This window comes from Squalius cephalus, assembly GCF_949319135.1.
Source record: "Squalius cephalus genome assembly, chromosome: 9".
Lineage (NCBI taxonomy): Eukaryota > Metazoa > Chordata > Actinopteri > Cypriniformes > Leuciscidae > Squalius > Squalius cephalus.
The window spans coordinates 37785797-37808893 of NC_137130.1; the positions used below are offsets into that span (position 1 = coordinate 37785797).

At 38.6% G+C, this 23097-nt stretch overlaps 2 protein-coding genes across 3 annotated transcripts in view; one reads left to right on the forward strand and one right to left on the reverse strand.

The window, feature by feature from the left end:
- marco (macrophage receptor with collagenous structure) overlaps positions 1-23097 on the forward strand; it is a 167863-nt gene that overhangs the window by 81867 nt on the left and 62899 nt on the right. The gene's annotated exons all lie outside the window — the stretch shown is intronic.
- Positions 90-22165, reverse strand: LOC307164670 (uncharacterized protein; the record flags this gene model as incomplete). Its single annotated transcript, XM_079881704.1, has 6 exons — positions 90-292; positions 598-856; positions 1197-1445; positions 21615-21675; positions 21907-22040; positions 22146-22165. The coding sequence occupies 6 exons, from the start codon at positions 22163-22165 to the stop codon at positions 158-160; spliced, it is 858 nt and encodes a 285-aa protein (XP_079737830.1). The 3' UTR covers positions 90-157.

The following is a 23097-nucleotide window of genomic DNA, read 5'->3' on the forward strand; positions in this document are numbered from 1 at the left end:
TACATATTTAAACAATGTTGATAAGAGGTCAAAAACAGGCACATAACATTTTATGCAACATAAGCGCAACTTGCTGATGCTCTTTGAAATTGTGTATACTTGCTACTCAAGCATTTCGGATAACATCATTACAGTCTCTCTGTACACCTCCAACACATTAGACATCTGGGTCTGGCAATCTTTCAACATCCTTCTGTGTAAGTTGATGTATTTGTACTTCAGGAATCACCACACCGGGTTCATGGTGACCACATGGCCCTCTCCAGTCAATACCATATTGCATAGCATCTACCTGTAATAGACAATTGATAATTAAAAAATTCTGACTGGGGTTGCTATATGTTGTCTAATTGATCTAACTTATGGTTTTCCTAAAAATGATTATCAAAACTCAGAAAAATCCCATAGATTATGGAGAGAATCTTCTGATGAGCCAAGACTGTTAAAACTCAATTTAAACACACTGAAGCCCATTAGACTAATTTAAGATCCTCTAATTTATAATCTATCATCTAATATTTGTATCTAATATTTATCTATCCATTCAATCACATGTTAATTCATGTCATAATTGCTAACCAGCTTTGATATAAATACCTGGATAGGGTCTTGCAGTTGATGACTTAACCAGAGCTGTATTGGTGACTGGTTTCCTTCTGTCCGCAACTTGTGGTGGTTCCAGCCATCCAGAAAGTACTGAAGATGTTTCTGTACATGTGGCAAGAAGCACCTTTGGAGGGCATAGAGATGCACTTCATCATCTGGATTCAGAAGCCCGTCATTCTCAAGTTTGGTGAAGATTGTGTAGAAGAGATCAAGCACTCCACCATAAACATCTCTCCACAACCTTTCAATCCTAACACAGTAAAATAACCAAAATACAAAACATTTAAAACAACAACCAATATTTATAATGTTGTACATGAAGTGGAGTTTCCGTAGCCTAAAATATGAATAAAAAAATCTATTTTACAGATGTGGGGATTTAGTTTCACATACATTACAAACATTTAAAAAAGAAATTAAAGAATTTTGTTTTCAAGATTGATGGCATAGTCACCTGGTAACAATTTTCTAACGTTTTATTTTAGTCTAGAAACCATGCATATCTTGGTAATTGCTTGCATTTCTTTGTAAAAAAAAAAAAATCAAGGGGCCTGAAACCGCAGCAAGGCATTGTATATGTTTGATTATACCTCTGATTATGGACACTCTTCCCTGTGATGTGCGAGTTTCTGTTCTCTCCTCTGGTGGAAACCATGAAACGAGCAACCTCGATATTCTCCCCACCTTTATCTGACCTCACACGTGATGGCACACCATACAGGTTCACACCTTCTAAAAAGCTGGTCAGGACTGTAGCAGCTTTATTATTGGTGGCAGCTTTCAAAAATACGATTAGACGGCTAAAGCCATCGATTCCACCATGAACCACAATACGCCACCTGGAACAGATATAGGAAAATTTATTTCAACAACATTAACAACTAGGCTTTTGAGTGATGATAGAAAACACATTTTACTTTCTATACATCACAGTACATCACATACTTAAGACGATACCTTTTACATACAGGGGTTGGACAAAATAGGTGTGAAATAGACAATATTTCTTTATTACTGTTTAATCAAAATGTGCCTTTAATACAGATTACAACCTTATTAAACTAGATTAACAGATTAACTACATTAATAGCCTCCAGTTGAATGTCGTCTATCAGAACATCTGCAAATTTGTTCAGAGATGTTGAAGTTGAGAGTCTACTTCTCACTCACACTTCTCTCCAAAAATTTCCCGCAGTAGTTCAATAATACGCAAGTCAGGTGATTAAGCTGAGCAGGGCAGATGCTAAAGTTTATTTTAGTGCTCCAACTAGGGGTGGGGGAAAAAATCGATCCTTCGATGCATCGCGATGCGGACGTGGACGATTCTGAATCGATTCACAAATGTCAAAAAATCGATTTTCTAAAAAATATATATATTTTTTTTCTAATAACGTAATATTGACGGAACGCAAAAGGCGGAACTATAAGCGAACGTGCAGTGCGCGGACAGTCTGTGGCGTGCACATAATAGTAGGGAGGTTAAGCCCAAAAAATAGGCCTTTGACTTCAAGTCATGATGCAAAGGTCGTCTTTGGTATGGAAGTACCTTAGGGTCATACAAATAAATTTATCCTAAGACACAAGTGAGATCACACTTTGTATCAGAAATAAACAGTTTTTTTCAAAAATGGCCGCCAATGTGCCGAAAATACTCTAGAGCCCATATCTTTGCTTCTGTTATCACTATAATGACAAATTTGGTGTCAAAGTGTACATTTTTGGGGTCAAGGAATCCAATAAAATTGGTTTCAAGTTTAAAAAAACAAAAATTTTCCCCATACCATGACAATTGGGGGTAAATATGCACATTTCACATAAAAATTGTGTCATCAGAGTGACTTTACTTATCTTTTCCTTCAAAAACTTTAATTTTGTATTTAAGCAGTGCAGCTACTTCTGTACATTACATTTGTCCTAAGTAGCATGAGATTTCGACCAGTCAGGAGTAGCCTATAGCAAATCAGTTCCTGCAACGACACATCCCATCTGTACCAGGAGCTGTGACAGCTGTTGAAGGTCAGAGGTGACAGGTTAACACTTTGAGGTTCGTATGACTTCCTCATTAAATAGAAAAATGCTTTTAATGTTAGATAACTAGTAACTAGCTAGCTAGTAACTAGTTAGCTTCATTATAACTAGGTCGCTAGTAACTAGTTAGCTTCATCATAACTAGCTAGTGACTAGTTAGCGTCATTTTTATTGAAGCAAGCACATAGCCTACATGTTGCTAGCTAGTTAGTTAGCTTCATTATTTGATATTTTTTTACTTTTGCGAATGCTTGTTAATGCTCATATTATCTCTCTTATGATGTTAAAGCAACTTCATTTCTTTTTTCAGATTAGCCATAATGGAATGCCGTGACTGGAGTTTATGCTTCCTATGTCAGTCCGCCCTAAAGATTGAAAAAACATTAGATCCCTCTTAAACCGAGGACCGTGACGTCGCACGGTATGGCGCAGCCGGGGCCCCACCCTGGAGCCAGGCCCGGGGTTGGGGCTCGTATGCGAGTGCCTGGTGGCCGGGCCTCTCCCCACGGGGTCCGGCCGGGCTCAACCCGAAGGAGCGACGTGGGGCCGCCTTCCCGTGGGCTCACCACCTGCAGGAGGGACCGTAAGGGGTCAGTGCAGAGTACCCGGCCTTCTTGGGGTCTCTGGGAGGGGTGCTGGAAAGTGCTCCAACTGGGGACTCCGTCGTTCTACTGGGGGACTTCAATGCCCACGTGGGCAGTGGCAGTGACACCTGGAGGGGCGTGATTGTGAGGAACGGCCCCCCTGATCTGAACCCGAGCGGTGTTCAGTTATTGGACTTCTGTGCTAGTTACAGTTTGTCCATAACGAACACCATGTTCAAGCATAAGGGTGTCCATCAGTGCACGTGGCACCAGGACACCCTAGGCCGTAGGTCGATGATCGACTTTGTGGTCGTTTCATCTGACCTGCGGCCGTATGTCTTGGACACTCGGGTAAAGAGAGGGGTGGAGCTGTCAACTGATCACCACCTGGTGGTGAGTTGGATCCGATGGCGGGGGAGGAAGCTGGACAGACTCGGCAGACCCAAGCGTACTGTGGGGGTCTGCTGGGAACGTTTGACCGAGTCTCCTGTCAGAGAGATCTTCAACTCCCACCTCCGGTGGAGCTTCGACCGGATCCCGAGGGAGGCTGGAGATATTGAGTCCGAGTGGACCATGTTCTCCACCTCCATTGTCGAAGCGGCCGCTCGGAGCTGTGGCCGTAAGGTCTCCGGTGCCTGTCGAGGCGGCAATCCCCGAACCCGGTGGTGGACACCGGAAGTAAGGGATGCCGTCAAGCTGAAGAAGGAGTCCTATCGGGCCTGGTTGGCTTGCGGGACTCCCGGTGCATGTTGGACTCCGGCAGGGCTGCCCTTTGTCGCCGGTTCTGTTCATAATTTTTATGGACAGAATTTCTAGGCGCAGCCAGGGGCCGGAGGGTGTCAGGTTTGGTGACAACACGATTTCGTCTCTGCTCTTTGCAGATGATGTTGTCGTGTTGGCCTCATCAAACCAGGACCTTCAGCATGCACTGGGACGGTTTGCAGCCGAGTGTGAAGAGGCTGGGATGAGAATCAACACCTCCAAATCCGAGGCCGGAAAAGGGTGGCTTGCCCACTTCAGGTTGGTGGAGAGTTCCTGCCTCAAGTGGAGGAGTTTAAGTATCTTGGGGTTTTGTTCACGAGTGAGGGAAGGATGGAACGGGAGATTGACAGACGGATTGGTGCAGCTTTTGCAGTAATGCGGTCGATGTACCGGTCTGTCATGGAGAAGAAAGAGCTGAGCCGCAAGGCGAAGCTCTCGATTTACCGGTCAATCTACGTTCCTATTCTCACCTATGGTCATGAGCTTTGGGTCATGACCGAAAGGACAAGATCCCAGATACAGGCGGCCGAAATGAGCTTTCTCCGCAGGGTGGCTGGGCGATCCCTTAGAGATAGGGTGAGAAGCTCGGTCACTCGGGAGGAGCTCAGAGTAGAGCCGCTGCTCTTCCACATCGAGAGGGGTCAGTTGAGGTGGCTCGGGCATCTGTTCCGGATGCCTCCTGGACGTCTTCCCGGGAAGGTGTTCCGGGCGCGTCCCACTGGGAGGAGACCCCCGGGAAGACCTAGGACAGACTATGGAGACACTATGTCTCCCGGCTGGCCTGGGAACGCCTCGGTGTTCCCCCGGAAGAGCTGGATGAAGTGTCTAGGGAGAGGGAAGTCTGGGCATCTCTGCTTAGACTGCTGCCCCCGCGACCCGGCCCCGGATAAGCGGAAGAAGATGGATGGATGGATGGATGGATAGATCCCTCTTCATCATTCAAACTGAGAAACAATCCTGAAAGATTGCAATCATGTTACAAAGAAGCTTTAGATAACATCCAGGAGCTGAAGGCATTAGGGGATCTGCCTGAGTTTATAGTGGACATTAGTGGTGGTAGTCAGGATGTAGTTCAGCTGATGATTCAAAATCCTATGGTGTGGCACAAAAGCTGCAGAAATGCGATTGATAAACAAAAAGTTGAGAGAGCAAGAAAAAGAAAAACGCATGAAGAGTCTGTGAGTCCAGTAAAAACATGGCGCATGAGTGACAAGTCCACCACACTCGCTTTACCCAGACCCTCAAAATCATCATGTGAACCATTTGATAAACTGTGTCTCTTCTGTGGTGAAGTGGGCAAAAAAAAGGAACTGAGGAGGGCTGCCACCCTTGGCTTGGATAGAAAAGTGAAAGAATGTGCTCAGGTGGTGGGTGACAGGCATCTATTGGCTGAACTAGCTGCTGGTGACATGGTTGCTATTAATGCTGTTTATCATCGTGCATGCCTGACTAGGCTCTATAGAAAAGCAGAAACTGTTGGATGTGACTCAACTGAAAGTAATGTAACTCAGGTCATCAGAGCACATGTCCTCAATGAGTTGCTCGAATACATCGAGGACTATCGTTGCTCAGGGGAATCACTGGCAATGTCTGACTTGACAGCCCTCTATGACGAGCGCATTGCTGATCTTGGATTTCCAAACATCAAATGCAACACCACACACCTTCGGAAGGATATTGAAAGCCTGATTCCTGACATCAGATCAGTACAAATAAATCGTGTCTGGTCCGTTGTATTTGATGATGACCTGTGCAAAGCTGTTGCTAACATGAAAAACAACACTTCTACCGATGTCTCCATCATCTTCAAAGCAGCCAAAATCCTCCGGCAAGAGTATCTCCCCATGAAGCATGCTTTTACAGGTGCCTTCTCAACTTACTGTGAAGCTGATTCTATCCCTCCCATGCTGAGATCGTTCTTACACATGCTTCTTGATGGATCAGGTATTGATCAGCCACCTCCTGGACCTGAGAAGTTCCAGGCTGCAACATCCATTGGGCAGCAAATAATTTTCAACTCTGTAAGATGCAGATCCAAGAAACATGGCAGTGTTCCTCGTCACATAAGAGAGAGGGAAACACCAGCTTCGCTATATCTGGCAATGAAACTACACCAGCAAAGTGGTAGTAGATATCTGGTGGAGGCCATGCATAAAAGAGGAATGTGTGTCATATGACTGCTTGAAAACATTTAGCATAGATATAGCGAATTCAGTGATCAGTCACTAGGAGCAGATTGGTGTCGTGGTCCCACCTCAGGCAGTCCACTGAATAAAACGGCCAATTTTGTCAAATAGGGTGTCAAATTTCATTCAACCTACCCTCCATTAGATGGCAGACATGTCATACTTCATCCCCGACTCAAAAAACGTCATGCTTCTATACAAAATCTTAGAGCTAGAGTGCATTGAATCAGTGCGAACAAAAGTGGAGCTAGTGTGCGAGTGAGCCATTTTATCAGAGCAATATTGTCAACGTCAGCGAGTATTTGCATTAGATTATTATTATTATTATTATTATTATTATTATTATTATTATTATCTAATGGCATCAATAAAGCTTACCCGCAATGAAGTGTTGGGTCTTCTATTCGTGGACCCTGATTCTGAAGGGGAATATCTGCCTGATTCTGAAAGTGAAAGTATAGCCCTACACCAAGCACAAACGGTGAATCCTTTGCCCAATTTAGATGGTCCTTTACCCAATGTCAGTGGTGGGAACAATGTTTCTCGGGGTCGGAGTGTTCATCGCGAAGTTAGCAGGCGTGTTAGTGTTGTGGGGAACGAGGCGGGAGATTTTTACCGTGTGTGCCTCTCCACAATCGCGGCGACAGTATTGTGGTGGAGACTTTGTTTGTCTAATGCCACTGGGTATGTTAGACGAGGTCGAAGTATTCATAGGACAGTTAGGGGGCAACGTGGAGGCAGGGTGGGGAGTCACAATGACAATGACAGTAGTCCGAGCTGTGCACACTCGGCGCGCGCGCGAGGCAGATCTGGCCGCGCTGCTCGCAGCAGGAGCAGAGACGGTGTGACACGGGGCAGAGGGGCTATTATGCATAGTCTATTGCAAGCTGATGGGAATGCCGGCTTTTGAGTACTTGGCCAATGAGGATGATTTACTGTATGTAGTAAATAGAAAATCTCTACAGCAAAAGGCCAACCGCTACTTGCATTTGTTTCTACCATTTATTAGTAATGATTTACAGTTTGTTTACTACTTACTATTTACCTGAGCATTCAGTATTGTGCAATATAGCATACAGAAGGTGAGGGACATTTTGGGGGGAAAGAAGTGGTGCATTTGATCATTTTATCATTTAAACGTGACTTTTCATGAAAATTCTATAATCCAAGATGGCCGCCACCATAATGACGTCATAATATGCAAATTAGATGAGAAAATTTAATCCCTACATAAACTTTGGGTCATCCTTAATATTTCTCTAATTTACAGAAAGTCTCTATCTTTTATCACTTTTAAGATATAGCCTTTTGAAATTAAGATGTCAAAATCGAACATTTTAGGAAAAAACCTCTGGCGCCGAAACACTGTGTTTGGCATGTGTTTTTTAATAAAAAATTGCATACTTCACCTCCAATTGTCATGGTAAGGACAACATTATTGTGTTTTAGTCTTGGAACCTATTTTATTGGACTCCTTGACCCCAAAAATGTACACGTTGATACCAAATTTGTCATTATAGCTATAACAGAAGCAAAGATATGGGCCTCTCAAGTATGGTCGGCGGCCATTTTTTAAAAATGTGCGTATAAGATACAAAATGTGATCTCACGTGTGTCTTAGGATAAATTTATTTCTATGGCCCTAAGGTACTTCCATACCAAAGGGGACCTTTGCATCATGACTTGAAGTCAAAAGTCACTTAACCTCCCTACTATAACAGTTCTACCAAAAAGACTCAGGAGGATTCTCGAATTAAATAGAATTTATTTTATAAAAGGTTTTACAGACAAAATAAAAATAGATGCACGACAAGCTCCGTCTCAGTTCTTTGGCATAGGCCCCGTCCTCCGTCCGGGTCTGAAAGTTAGCTTGTAGGTCCTGCCTGATGATAGAGGCAGGGGCGGAGCCTACCCCCAAAAAGTAAGGAATATGAGATGAATTCTGGATTCATCAGGATTCTGAAAAGCATGCAGGAGAATTAGTAAAAATAGGAAAGACAATTAGACAACTTCTTATGATAAAATCTTTAATGCTTATCTAAGGTGCAGTATATGAGAGACTAAAACTAGACTAAAACTACGAGATATGCGCAGATAAAGACAATTGATTAGAAACTTTAACAAGATCGAGAGTGAGAATGTCACTGTATGTGAGCTGAGCTTATCTTCTAAATGTGAACAGAAGCCACGACTGGACGCAAATGATGAGGTGTAGATTTTAAACGAAGCCTCGATAGGCAGGGATGTTAAGCTGCATCCATCCGGGTTATAAAGAAAGGGAGAAAATAAAATAAAATAAAATAAAAGCAAAGTTAAATAGCATATGCACCCGCCCATGTCTTTCTTTAAAAATAGGTCCGTAATTAACCTTACATTTATGAATAATGAGGGCAGTCACCAGGCGACTTTACGAGGAGCCACAATAGGCAGAGATAACACAATAGGCAGAGATAACACATTGGGATGATGGCTATCAGGGAAGCTACGATATGCGTTGACGCACGAAGGCTGCGATTGGCCATGAAATATTTGGCTTTAGCGTACGGTCATGAAAGCTCGTTCAATAGTGATGCCTCGATAGGCTGAGTTCATACATCAGAACTAAGATTAGTCGAAAGCTTTGATAGCATTAATGTAATAGGCTACGTTTAGCCATGAAACAATAGCAGTGATCGTAAAATAGGTCCATGATTGACCTTACATTATAATGATAAAGGCTGAAGCCAGGGCGACTTTTCCTAGGAGCCACGATAGGCAGAGATATGACATTAAGATGATTACAATCAGGAAAGCTACGATATGCATTTATGAACGAATGCCGCGATCGGCCATGAAATATTTGGCTTTGGAGTACAATCATAAAAGCTTGTTCAATAGTGATGCCTCGACAGGCTGATGCCTCGACAGGCTGATGCCTCGACAGGCTGAGTTCATACATCAGAACCAAGATTAGTTAAGAGCTTCGATAGCATTAATGTAATAGGCTGCGTTTAGCCATGAAACAATGACAGTGATCATAAAATAGGACCGTGATTGACCATATATTTATAAATGAAGAGGGCTGTTGCCAGGCAACTTTCCGAGGAGCCACGAGAGGCAGAGATAAGACATTGAGATGATAACAGGAAAGCAACGATTTGCGTTTGTGAATGAAGGCCGCGATCAGCATGAAATATTTGGCTTTAGAGTACAATCATGAAAGCTTGTTCAATAGTGATGCCTCGATAGGCTGATGCCTCGATAGGCTGAGTTCATACATCAGAACTAAGATTAGTCGAAAGCTTTAATAGCATTAATGTAATAGGCTACGTTTAGCCATGAAACAATACCAGTGATCGTAAAATAGGTCCATGATTGACCTTACATTGTAATGATAAAGGCTGAAGCCAGGGCGACTTTTCCTAGGAGCCACGATAGGCAGAGATCTGACATTAAGATGATTACAATCAGGAAAGCTACGATATGCATTTATGAACGAATGCCGCGATCGGCCATGAAATATTTGGCTTTGGAGTACAATCATAAAAGCTTGTTCAATAGTGATGCCTCGACAGGCTGATGACTCGACAGGCTGAGTTCATACATCAGAACCAAGATTAGTCGAAAGCTTTAATAGCATTAATGTAATAGGCTACGTTTAGCCATGAAACAATACCAGTGATCGTAAAATAGGTCCATGATTGACCTTACATAATGATAAAGGCTGAAGCCAGGGCGACTTTTCCTAGGAGCCACGATAGGCAGAGATATGACATTAAGATGATTACAATCAGGAAAGCTACGATATGCGTTTATGAACTAAGGTCGCGATCGACCATGAAATATTTGCCTTTAGAGTACAATCATGAAAACTCATACAAGTGATGCCTCGATAGGCAGAGTTCATGCGTCGAGAACAAAATTAAGTCGAAAGCTTCTATAGCATTAATGAAATAGGCCACGATTGGCCATTTAAAAAAAAAATAAAATAAAATAAAATAAAAAAAATCAGTAATCGTAGAATTTCAGAAGCCGCGATAGACTTAGAATTATTGCAGATATCAGAAACGAAAGTCAAGTCAAATATATTTGTATAGCGCTTTTCAAATACAGATTGTATCAAAGCAGCTTCATGGTATTAAATTAAAATAATACAACAAGGTTTGTTTCTAGTGGAATTTATTGATTGATAAAATTAAATTAAATATCCCCAAAATATCCCCAACTGAGCAAGCCAAAGGCTTGCCAAAGCCAAAGAAAGAAAGCAAGCCAAAGAAAGCCAAAGAAGAAAGCAAGCAAAAGAAAGTCACGATAGACATAAGCAAGCAGGGATACAAATAACCTTGGAGCGTTGTTATGGTATTTTCACAAAGCTATACTTCATTAATCAATTATGGGCTGAGTTGACGGTAAAGAACGAGATAAAGAAATTGACTGCGTGTATAACTAAACAGATTTAGCAGCGAAAAGCAGACATATGATAGATGTATGGATCGTTAACCACCACCAGTAGCTAGCGAAGAAATTTACCTCGATTTTGGGTTGAGAGGGCTTGTTGAGCATTTAGTAGGCTACAATCTGAATATGAAAACAGGAAAAGTGACCATAACGGATGGGAAGTAATAAAAGGGGGGTTAAATGAATTTCACTTTTCTGTAATGTTGCTGTTAAAGCATAAACAACATCTGAAAAGTTACAACGCACAAACTTCAAGCATGGAAGACTTAATTAAAGAGAATGATTTTAAAGGACTGCAACAACGCTAAGAGGGACTGAGTGGCACTCCCTCTGGATTAGTGGCATCACAAACCCCAAAGTCACATAAATCCAGCTCCCGGAATATGATCTATAGCATATCAAAACAGAATGCAATGACAATTCCAGAACAGTATATTAAAATATCTTTGGGGAATTCCAAGCAAAACCCCTCACATGCACCCTGGGGACACTGAAGTACCCACCACACATCGATTTTGTAATTGTAGACGAGGAAGGAACAACTGGCCGTGATCAGGATGGGAAATAAGGGAATCTGAAAAGAAAAGCGAAACATTATAAACAATTCTGCAGAATATAAGCTTTTAAGGTGTAGGGAGCCACACCCATACGGTCTAGCTGGATTAAGCAAAGCGACTGATCGGATCGCTTAATTAGCACTGAGTGCCAGTGATAACAGACGAGAGATGAGCCTGCCTTGAAGAGATACATTTTTTATTTTTTTAAATAACCATTAAATCTTAATCTTATTAATATTAGTACGATACTTACCTGAAGTAAGGTGACGCATACCGATAAGATACAACCTCAATCACACTAGATATTCTGTTGTTGACTTTAAGCGTAGAATGTATTTCTCAGCTGTGCAGCGCACACCTGACATTACTCTCGAGTTGCTCTTGTATGAGTGAAGTTTTATTCACAGCCGAGAGATCACTGGCCATGGCAACCAAGGGAGTCCCTTGAATAGAATAATAAATGAACATTTAAATCATACAGATGAGTAAATACAATGTCACTCGAGTCTTCTTGACTGTGATTTGTCTGGTGATTGGTTTGAATTGTATGGTCTTATAAATTGTAATCTTAACTTATAACTGTTAGTTCTACGGTGTTAAGCACGTTTTAGTCTGTGACATTTGACCTGAGCATCCTAGTCTGCCTTTGTACATTTAATATCAACTACCTATAATGTAAATATTTCTATGACGCATATCGGTGGATTGACACCAAGAAAATTTGTATTAGCGATTGTACCATATTTATGTTAGTGAAGAATTTAAATATAAGTATTAAAAGATCTTGATATGAAAAAGAAAACAGTAGAACAGTTGTAGAGCACTGTAAATGTATCACTTACTTCCAATGTATTAAATACCCCTGCAACATATACCCATAACTCCTACCCTTCATAACCATGACTACTACGGCATACGCATAACATCCAATGACCAACTTGCTTTAAAGGTCAGCTTCTCTTTATGATATGGACATATTTACATGCATCATTTTCTAATTTTTACAACCCTTTTTAAATTATAACTTTCCCGGCGGTCGGGAAGTGATTTGGCTAAAACATCTCATAAATGCCGAAGCAATACCAAATCAGAGAAGGGAGTAAAACAAGTTACTGCTCCTTTAAGATAGAAGGCACTCTCACGTGGTAAGTGAGCAGATGAGGAGCGCGGACTGTGAATATGGCATAAAGCCGATTTAATAACTTAGTTGCTCTTAAGCTTAATTTAAATCTATTCAGCAACCCAGTTGTTAGTATTTTGCAACTACCCATGAGTGCGTGAGATCGACAACGCTAAAAATAGATTACCACTGCGTTCGCTGAGGAAATCAGTTACGTGAATCTTTGTTTACACTTGCTACAACCATTCAGCGAGCTATCCAGCCCTACTTTTTAAAGCGTTACAGTGAGTATGTTGCGTTGCAGACTGCTGTACATGTATCGGCAGTTTAATAAAACTACCACTTCGCCACAGTCACCATTTGATCTTATGAAGGTAAATCAGTAGCAAAACTCGAGAGCACGTAAATGTAAATTTGAGAACTTGTACAATAAATATTCGTACTTGTACATGAACATTTACACTCACAGCTCCAATGTGAAAACCTGTAAAATAAAAATCTGAAGTTGAATGTTGAAATTTGCACTCGCATACAATAGTCACAAACCTGTATTCTGAATCTGAAGCTGCAGACAAGTAGACACAAATGTGTAAAATGCCATTCACAGAAATACAACGACAGACACAAACTTGTAATATATATTTTGCGTTTAATCTTACGTTCACATTCGCAGTACTACCTCAATTAGGCACTTGCAACTTCTCAAATCTGTCACTGCAATTTCAAATTTCGCGCCTTGACTTTTGCTACTCTTTTCGCGATATATCAGGTGCAAAACTAACTTGTGCACTTGAAACTCAGAGGCGGTGAGAGAGAAAGGGGGGCGGGAGCGGGGGGTTAAAGGAGCTGTTTTATTGGTTGGCAGCTAGCCAATGAAATGGGACTTCGATGATGTCACGAAACCCGTGTGCACTGAAACGTTAACATGGCTTAATGCATTAGACTGATATTAAAAGAAATAAACGATTTTATCAAACTCAGTAAACACAATGCTTATAATGTATACTACAGAAAAGCAGATGAGCACAGCATATGAACACAACGCGTTTAATTGAGACAGTGGTATTAAAAGACCAAACTCAGGAAACACCATACAAATAAAGCAAAGCAATTGAGCTCTGAATATGGATGCAACGAGTTTAATTGTACGTTTTCCTCCCATAGAAAACCAAGAAAACGCTTAATAAGACTTAATGGACCAACAGTTATAAAATAAATAAAAAAACAAAAAAACACATAATTCGTTAAATTATTAATAAAACACAGGCAGCAAGTTTATTTGCACTGAACACACATTTGCTTTCTTTCGTCATATTCTGTGCTCATCTGCTTTTCTGTAGTATGCATTATAAGCATTGTGTTTACTGAGTTTGATAATATCGTTTATTTCTTTTAATATCAGTCTAATGAATTAAGCCATGTTAACTTTTTTTTTTTTTTTTTTTTTTTTTTCGAACAGGTTTTATTTTTTTTATTTTATTTTTTTTTTTTTTTTATTATAACAAAAACATTTCAGTCTTTCCAGTTCACATTCATTATAATAGCAACAATACAATACGTTAAATGTAAAAAAAAAAATAATAAAAATAAAAAAAATAACAACAATCAAGTTACCACTAAAGAAAAATAAATTAGTGACAGATTTGTATCCCATGACAAAAATAGTTCTCGTGACATATTATCCATTAAACATTTCTAAATGAATGTTCATTACTGATATGCATTTCTTGTTTGTAATTAATTTAAGAGACTTAAAATAAAAATCCACCTCTATCAAAAACAACTTAAATGATGGTGAAGAATTCTGGAATTTACATTTATGGATATGAAACTTGCCTAATAAAATGTAAAGGTTTATAATAGTACATAGTTTCTTTTCTTTGTATTCAAAATAAGTGATAATGTTCTTTCCCTCAATGATGACTTTGTGTTTCGTTTTACATAATATATAATTCTCAAGTTCTTTCCAAAATGCATTACTGTATGAACAACCATAAAACAAATGGGTTACATTTTCAGGTTCCTTTTTACAAAAAGTACATTTGTTATCAATATCAAGAAATCTTGAAATGTACATCTTAGATGGGTATATGTTGTGTAGTATTTTTAGATGTAATTCTCTAATTTTATTTGTGACACAAAATTTAAAAGGAACAAGCCATGCTTTCTGCCAATTAATATTCATAAAAATAGCATTCCAAAAAGATTTCCCTCTAGGTATTATTTTTTTGGCATTGTAGAAACATTCTCTGATATGTTTATTAGTACATTTTTTGCTTAGAATGTCAATACCGTTTATGTAAAGAATGTTAGGAGTAGTGGCTTGTACATTTTGCTCTACATAGCTTTTCATTAATTCTAATATTCCACTGGGAATAGAGTTAATTACTGAGCTAAATTCTTTAAATTTTACAGGGAAAGTTTTCTGTGTAAGAAAGTTTTCATAGCTAAGAAGCTGACCATTAGGGCTAAATAAGTCTTTTAAATAAATTATATTTTTATCTATCCAGTTTTGTAAATACAATGATTTGTTCCTTTTAATAATACACTCATTATTCCAGATGATAGATTTATGTGGTGAAAAATTGTGTGAATAACATAGCTTCCAGGCTAACAAAGCTTGTTGATGAAATTTCGACATCTTAACTGGTAATTTAGAGATACTGTAATTACAAGACAGTAAGAACTTGAGACCTCCAACCTTCTTGAATATATTATGAGGAATAAAATTCCATAATGAATCTGGGGCTTTTAAGCATTCCTTTAACCATTTAACTTTAAAAGTATAATTTAAATCCACAAAATCTAATAGATCAAACCCCCCTTTAGCTTTAGGACCAGAAAGCAAAGCTTTTTTCAAATGATGGTGCTTATTCTTCCATACAAATTTTACAAACATATCATTGATTTCTTTACATGTAGAATCACAGACATTAAGGGAGAGTGCTGGATACACAAATCTAGAAACTCCTTCAGCCTTAGTCAAAAGGACCCTACCTAAGATTGATAAGTCTCTTTGAAGCCATAGGTTCAATATAGTTTTAGATTTTTTCATTTTGGGGGAGAAGTTAAGTCGTTGGCGCTCTATAACATTCTTACAAACAAAAACACCGAGATATCTAATACAATTTTTAACAGGCATATTATATATGGTTTTATCATTTGTTTCAAACAGACATAAAATTTCGCATTTTGATTTATTCAATTTTAGTCCAGAAGCAGCTGAGAATTCGTCTATTAATGCTACAGCTTTTTCAATCTGATGTTTGTCCTTTAAGAATAATGCTGTATCATCAGCTAATTGGGTCAGTTTAATTTCCTTTCCAAAAATAGACATACCTTCAATTATTGGGTTATTTAAAATATGTAATGAGAGCAATTCGACAACAATCAAAAATAAAAAGGGAGAAATCGGACAGCCTTGACGGACGGATCTCAGCACTGGAAATCTTTTGGTAGTGTTTGGATATAGTATGACACAACTATCAATATTTTTATAAAACATTTCGATTGTTGAAATAAAATTTTGACCAAAACCAAAGATTTGAAGTGATTTAAATAAAAAATGATATTCCACCGTATCAAAAGCCTTGTAAAAATCAAGAAAAACTATAAGGGAGTCATTATCAATGTTTTCAGAGTAGTCTAATAAGTCAAGAACAAGCCTTATGTTGGAACTAATATGACGGTTGGACATAAATCCAGTTTGAGTTTCGGCAATAATTTCTCCAAGATCTTTTTTTAACCTTTTAGCATATACTAATGAGATAATTTTGTAATCTATATTTAAGAGCGTAATTGGTCTCCAATTTTCTATCATAAGGTGATCTTTTTCCGGTTTAGGAATTAGTGTTATAATACCCTGTTTCATACTTGTTGACATTTCTTTCCTATCTTGACATTCCTTAAATAATTCCAATAAAGGATCCACAATAATATTCCAAAAATGTAAATAGAATTCAACTGAGAGGCCGTCGTTGCCTGGAGATTTTCCTTTTTTCATTGATTGGATTGCTTCTGATATTTCTGTTTTTGTGATGGGTCGTTCACAATTAGTTTTGAAGGGCTCTGAAATGGTTGGTGTATATTTTTTAATTGATTCAATAAACTTATCACAATCATTGATTCGGGAATTTGATTTGTATATGTTACTGTAGAATGAATAAACATATTTTGAAATGTCCAAATGATTAGTGGTTATGACATCATCAATCTTGAGTGCAGAGATATTGTTTCTTTTTTGATTCCGTTTCTCTAGGGCAAAAAAGTAGCTAGAGTTCTTTTCGCCTAATTCCAACCATTTTGCTCTTGACCTTATGAAGGCTCCTTTGGCCATATTAATATATGTATGATCTATTTCTTCTTTTAGTCTCTTCAATTTAATTTCTTCTTCCTCTAATAGACTATCTTTCTTCAATAATATATTTAGTTGGTTCATGATACTAATTTCTTTTGAGGCGTTATTATTTTTTATTTCTTTACTCCGTCTTATTGCTGCTTCTCTTATCTTAAATTTAAAGTATTCCCATTTTTGTGTATGATTCATTTTAGGATCCCTAAATATTTGTTTCGCTGTTCTTTTAACATCATCACAAAATATTTCATCATTTAATAAATCATTATTTAGCTTCCAGAAACCACGAAGATTGTTTTGATTTTGTTTAGTGCCTATTAAATGAATTTTAATCAATTTATGATCAGATAAGGGAGCAAAATCATGAGATGCTTCTGAAACAAATTGTGTGCAAGAAGGTGATATAAGCCACAAGTCAATTCTGGATTGTAAAGATCTATGCGTATTACTCCAAGTAAATTATTTTGTATCAGAATTTAAGTATCGCCATACATCGATAACCGAAAGTTGTTCGCAAATATATGCAATGCTTTTAAATCTTGAATGTTGAACTGTTCTCATCGGTAATCGATCTAAGAGATCATCTGGAGCATCATTATAATCTCCCCCAAGAATCAATTGTGCTTCTTTGTACTTCAGTTTAAGAGCTTCAAGTTTCTTACACAATTGCATACACATTGTTTTGGCTAGAGTTGTGTTGTTATGATTGTATAAATTACAAACTATAAAAATTGTGTTATCCAGTTTGAAAACTAAAATAATCCATCTACCCTCATCTGAAAATAATGATTCGATAATAATACCTTTAAATTTGTTGAGGAGAATTGCTACACCAGCAGACTGTTGAGAGGCATGACAAAAGTAACACTGATCACCCCATTGTGCTTTCCAAAATTTCACGTCATTTTCACTTGAGTGAGTCTCTTGTAAAAGGATTAAATCTGCATTTTTTCGTCTGCAAAAAATAAAAATAGACTTTCTTTTGGTGTTGTCACGGATACCTCTAACATTAAGGGATATTATTTTTAAGGAACTGAAATGGAAATCTGTCATAGAAAAATAAAGTAAAGTGAACTAGAAGTCTGTAAAATAAACAGAAACTGGTAAAATGTTAAGATATAGAAACACAAGTAGGTACTCTCAAATGAGAACTCTAAATATTGAGTACCTTATGAAATTGAGGACTCATATTATTTCTCTTTTTTAATATAAAGAAGTGAACAAATTGCTTAATTAAGCAAGTACCGTGCCACTGAAGTAGGTTACTTAACTAGTAGTACTCATAGTGCAGTATACTAATTTCGAACATAGGTAACCATCACATCAATGTGATTGTGCTATACAGTGGACAATAAGTGCCTTAGTAGGAGAATTTAACTTAAGTTATGAACATTTTCCCGGTAAATCAATACAGATAAACAAACATGTAAACTTAAATTAACCATTGTTCCTTGTGAACAGTAAGCTGAGTTAGCTTGAGGTAGTTAAGGGATCTTATTAATATTACTTAGCATTCAACTTAACTTAAGATCACCTTATTATTCATCAAATTGACTCTTAAACTGTATGTCTTACACCATCAATGATGGCCACCGGGCCGATCCATTTGGTCTTCTTCCCTTCGTCTCGGGCTTGTTTAACCATTGGCCAGAGTTTGTTCCTGCACTGTCTCTCCATGTAAGTGAGGTCTTCTGCCATCCGTAGATTTTTTCCTTTCAACACATCGGAGTTGAGGGAGGCTCTCCATACTTTGTGTCGGAAAGTGCGCATGGTGAATTGCATGATAATGGGACGTGGTTTGTTATCATCTTTATTTCTCCCCACTCTGTGTACAGTATCTACCAGGAACCCAAGTCTGGACTTTTCTTCTGGAATAATCTGGGCGATTATTCCCATCACCTCCTTCCTCACATCTTCGTTGCTGTATTCCGGGAGATTAAGCAGACGGAGATTCCATCGTCGGCTATATCTCTCAGCCTCCTCCTGCCGCTCCTGAATTGCAGTCGCTCGCTCATTCAGCTTCTTCACGATGTCATCTGTCGCCTTACACTGCATCCCAAGGTCTTTCACGTGCTCCTGCATGATAACAATCTCCGCCGTGTTCTTGTTCACCATTTCTTCAAACTTGGAGAATCGGTCATTCAGTCCGTGAATAGCTTTCAGGATATCAGCATTGGACACATTTTCCGCTCCTTTCTTCGAAATTTCGGTGCGGACCTTCTTTGGACTGGGGCTATTCAGAGGGGTCTCGGGAAGAGGTGAACATAAGCTTGGGAAGGCATCAGACTCCATCTCCATTATCAGTCCTCCCTTGCGTCTTGCTTCTTTTTTAGCCATGTTTTCAGTGCTAATCTGTCACGTTGCTAACTTTTCTTTTATAAGCTAGCCAGTTCACTGTTTCATAGCGCGACGACGGAAGAACTTCACTTTTTTTCTCCTTTTTTAGGTTAAATAGTCCTACTGTCCGTGCATAAAATACAGAGGCAACAAGTCACTTATCAGAAAACAATATTTGAGTCCATTAGGATCATTCTAAAAGTTTGGTACTTTGAAAAATTCACGAGCTCACAGGAAAGCGTCTACCCAGGTCGCCATCTTGGCTCCGCCCATTAAGCCATGTTAACGTTTCAGTGCACTCGGGTTTCGTGACATCATCGAAGTCCCATTTCATTGGCTAGCTGCCAACCAATAAAACAGCTCCTTTAACCCCCGCTCCCGCCCCCCTTTCCCTCTCACCGCCTCTGAGTTTCAAGTGCACAAGTTAGTTTTGCACCTGATATATCGCGAAAAGAGTAGCAAAAGTCAAGGCGCGAAATTTGAAATTGCAGTGACAGATTTGAGAAGCTGCAAGTGCCTAATTGAGGTAGTACTGCGAATGTGAACGTAAGATTAAACGCAAAATATATATTACAAGTTTGTGTCTGTCATTGTATTTCTGTGAATAGCATTTTACACATTTGTGTCTACTTGTCTGCAGCTTCAGATTCAGAATACAGGTTTGTGACTATTGTATGCGAGTGCAAATTTCAACATTCAACTTCAGATTTTTATTTTACAGGTTTTCACATTGGAGCTGTGAGTGTAAATGTTCATGTACAAGTACGAATATTTATTGTACAAGTTCTCAAATTCACATTTACGTGCTCTCGAGTTTTGCTACTGATTTACCTTCATATGATCTTTACCACTGATGAAGGGAGCAGAAGAGCAAGTTTATACTTATCTGAATGAAGTTTAATCATAGTAATGGGGACATGTAAACAGTGGCCGCTGGAAGCGCCTACCAACGTAAAAGCCTTGAAAGTGGAACTTGAACTACCCTGTGAAGAGATCGTCTCTCGTGAGATTTCAGCCGCCACGTCCTTGTTTCCTACACAAGCGTGTCGCACTCGCGCACCGCGAAAGTTGCTGAGATCAAATCAACGATATGACTTGTGTTGTTATGATTGGAATCGAAACGCGAGTAAGTAAACGCCGGCGTCTGTTTCTGCGAACTGAATGGAAGCGTAATTGGCAGCTAAAACTTTACTACGACACCTGCAGGCAACAAAATGGGACGGTAAGAACAGTCTTTTATATTTGATGTCAGGCTGTGATTGGTAGCGTGTAATTGTGAATTAATGACGTGACAATAGAGTCTTTCTAGTAGAACTTTCGCTTACGCTTTCATAGACGCGCACATAACAGAGTCGCGCACATACAGACTCATGATGGCTGAGCGCCAAATTCGAACGGCACCTTCTTCGTTAAAAGCTAGCGTATGTAAAATTGGCAATTTCATTTTTACCTATTTAGTATTTTTGTATGAGAGCTGATTTCTGTATTGTTTAGTTTTCACATCAGTACACTGTGTAAACCGATCTGTTATACGTACGTTACAGTAACTTACTACTGACGTTTCAGTATTATGGTTTACACATGTTAATGTTCATGTTGTTTTGTAATGTTCATGCACTTTTATCTGTCTAGATGTACAGTGTTTACATTTAAGACCAGGATTCAGTGAGTTATTATGCAAATGCATATTTCTTTGCACAATGTTGGAAATGTTGGCATTAATAAATGCATAAAATTTCTTTATTCCTTCTTTTTCTTTTCAGTCACATATATCGTGATATATCGTTGATGAAATTTCTTCCAATATATTGAATATCGTAGATATCGCGAATCGTGATATTATCATATCGTGGACCACATATCGCCACAGAATTGAATCGTGAGGTACCTGTATCGTCCCACCCCTAGCTCTAACTGACCATATACACATGATGGAAGAGGTGCCTGTGTCGCATAACATAAGGGTCTTCGTGAATTTAGAGGCAGAGCTATCAAAATAGGGGTGTTATCCTTTTTGGGTATGGGCATTTTGCTTTGGTGATTTCAAATATCAACAGTGTTTCTCTAGAAATCCCTTACTGGACCTTTAACAACACAATCAGAAAGATCTGCTTGTATAATTCCACCAATAATGTCTTTGAAAATTCAGTTGAACAGACCATGTTAGAATAAATCTTCAAAGATGTTCTAGTCAAATGGATATGTTTCTCTGTTGATCAAGATATTTCACCACTCATTCAAGTGGGTTCCTCAGTTCCCTAGCATTACACACACACACACACACACACACACACACACACACACACACACACACACACACAATGGAATCTACATTTTAGAACAGTTAAGTGAGGAAAGGTCTGATTGCCATCTTCTTATAACAGTTCGTTCAACCTTACTCCAACAAATTCACACTTATATCTACATGGTTGTTATGAAATTTAATTTCATGGTGTTAAAGAGATCTGCATTGAATTAACCTATGAACACATCCCACCAATTACACATTTATGCTTTTGCTTTTTTGCAAAAATTGCATTTTCTTTTGTTCAACTGTACAGACATTTTCAGTCTGAAATAGAAAACGCATCCAGATGAACATGATAAATAATAATAAATAATATTCCACTATTGTCAGCATACCTTATTAACTTATGGTTACCATCGATGTGCCATAAACTGTTGGGTGGGGACTGAGTATTTTCTACGCCGCCGAGGGTTCAGTTGAAGACTGCGTATAAGGACACCCTGAGGATCCACCCGTCTCATGCATTCTTGAACACGTTGCCCTAAAAAAAGTAAATTCAGCAATATATGCAGTAAATATTCCAGTCTTTGAGTTCACCTTTGACATGTTCAGTGGTGACCTAAAGGACAAGTTCAAAAATATTACTGTACTGACATAATCAGATGTGCATACAAAAACCCGCCTTACTCTGTACTCGAATGCCCTGTGCACCGAGATGTCCAACCATCATTTTGTATCCGGCATTTGGGTGGCGCTTTAGTACATCTTCTACCAGAGCATCCAGTTCAGCTTCCTCCAAAGTTAAGAACAGGTCGCTTACTCTATGAGAATAAAATAAACCCATTATCAACCACACAACACACAAATATAAACACTAATGTGAAAGCTTAGTAGGTTATAAGGCTATGCTACTAGGAGCTGCTTACCTTACACCATGATGCGCCATCCTATTCCGGATAGTTCTTTCAGAGACACCAAACAATTTTGCAATGTTTACAGCAGTTTGACCCATTGAGAGATAAGTTTCAATAGTACTTATCGGAAGCAAGTACGATGGACGTCCCGCCGTAGTACCATCGGACTCGCACAGATTTTGAATGTATTGGGAAATATTTTGCAAAGAACCTAACAATTCAGGCTGTTCTTCGACGTTCATGTCGGCAAATATCTCTCCTAAAACATCGATAAGCACATCTAATCTAAACAACACATAGTCATTTGATGCGTTGTTATCAACTTCATTAGCTAAGTTGCGCAACTCTCTAGCTATTTGTAAAACATCCGCCATAGTACACACCTGTCACCACCACCCGACGTCACTACAAAACCAGAGTAATCGAGCAAGCGCCTCAATCAACGATGAACCAATGGTAAGCAAGACCAACCCACCTAATTAGCATACAAGACAAATAAATGTAAAAATAAATGAATCAATAAATAAATAAATCTAAAAATAAATGAATGGATAAATAAATAAATCTACACGATAAATGTAAGAATAAATATAAAAATATAAAAATAAATAAATAATTAACGAATAAATAAAAGTTAAAACGATTTTTAATAATAATAATACATTAAGGGGAAAAAATAATACAAAAATGAATTGATTAAAATGAATCATATTTATTTTATCAAGTCGTTTATTTCTTTCTTTATTTTCCTATTATCACATTTATTTATCTATTTATCACATTTATTTATCTATTTATTTATTTATCTATTCATTTTTAATTTCTGCAGGTTTGGTCCTCCATAGTTTATGCGTGTTTTGTGAAAATACAAAAAAAACAATTGTCACTGAAATAAGGTCATGAAACCCATACTGATTATTTCTTCACAAGACTTTTGAAAATTGTATCACGTAGCCTAGAATAT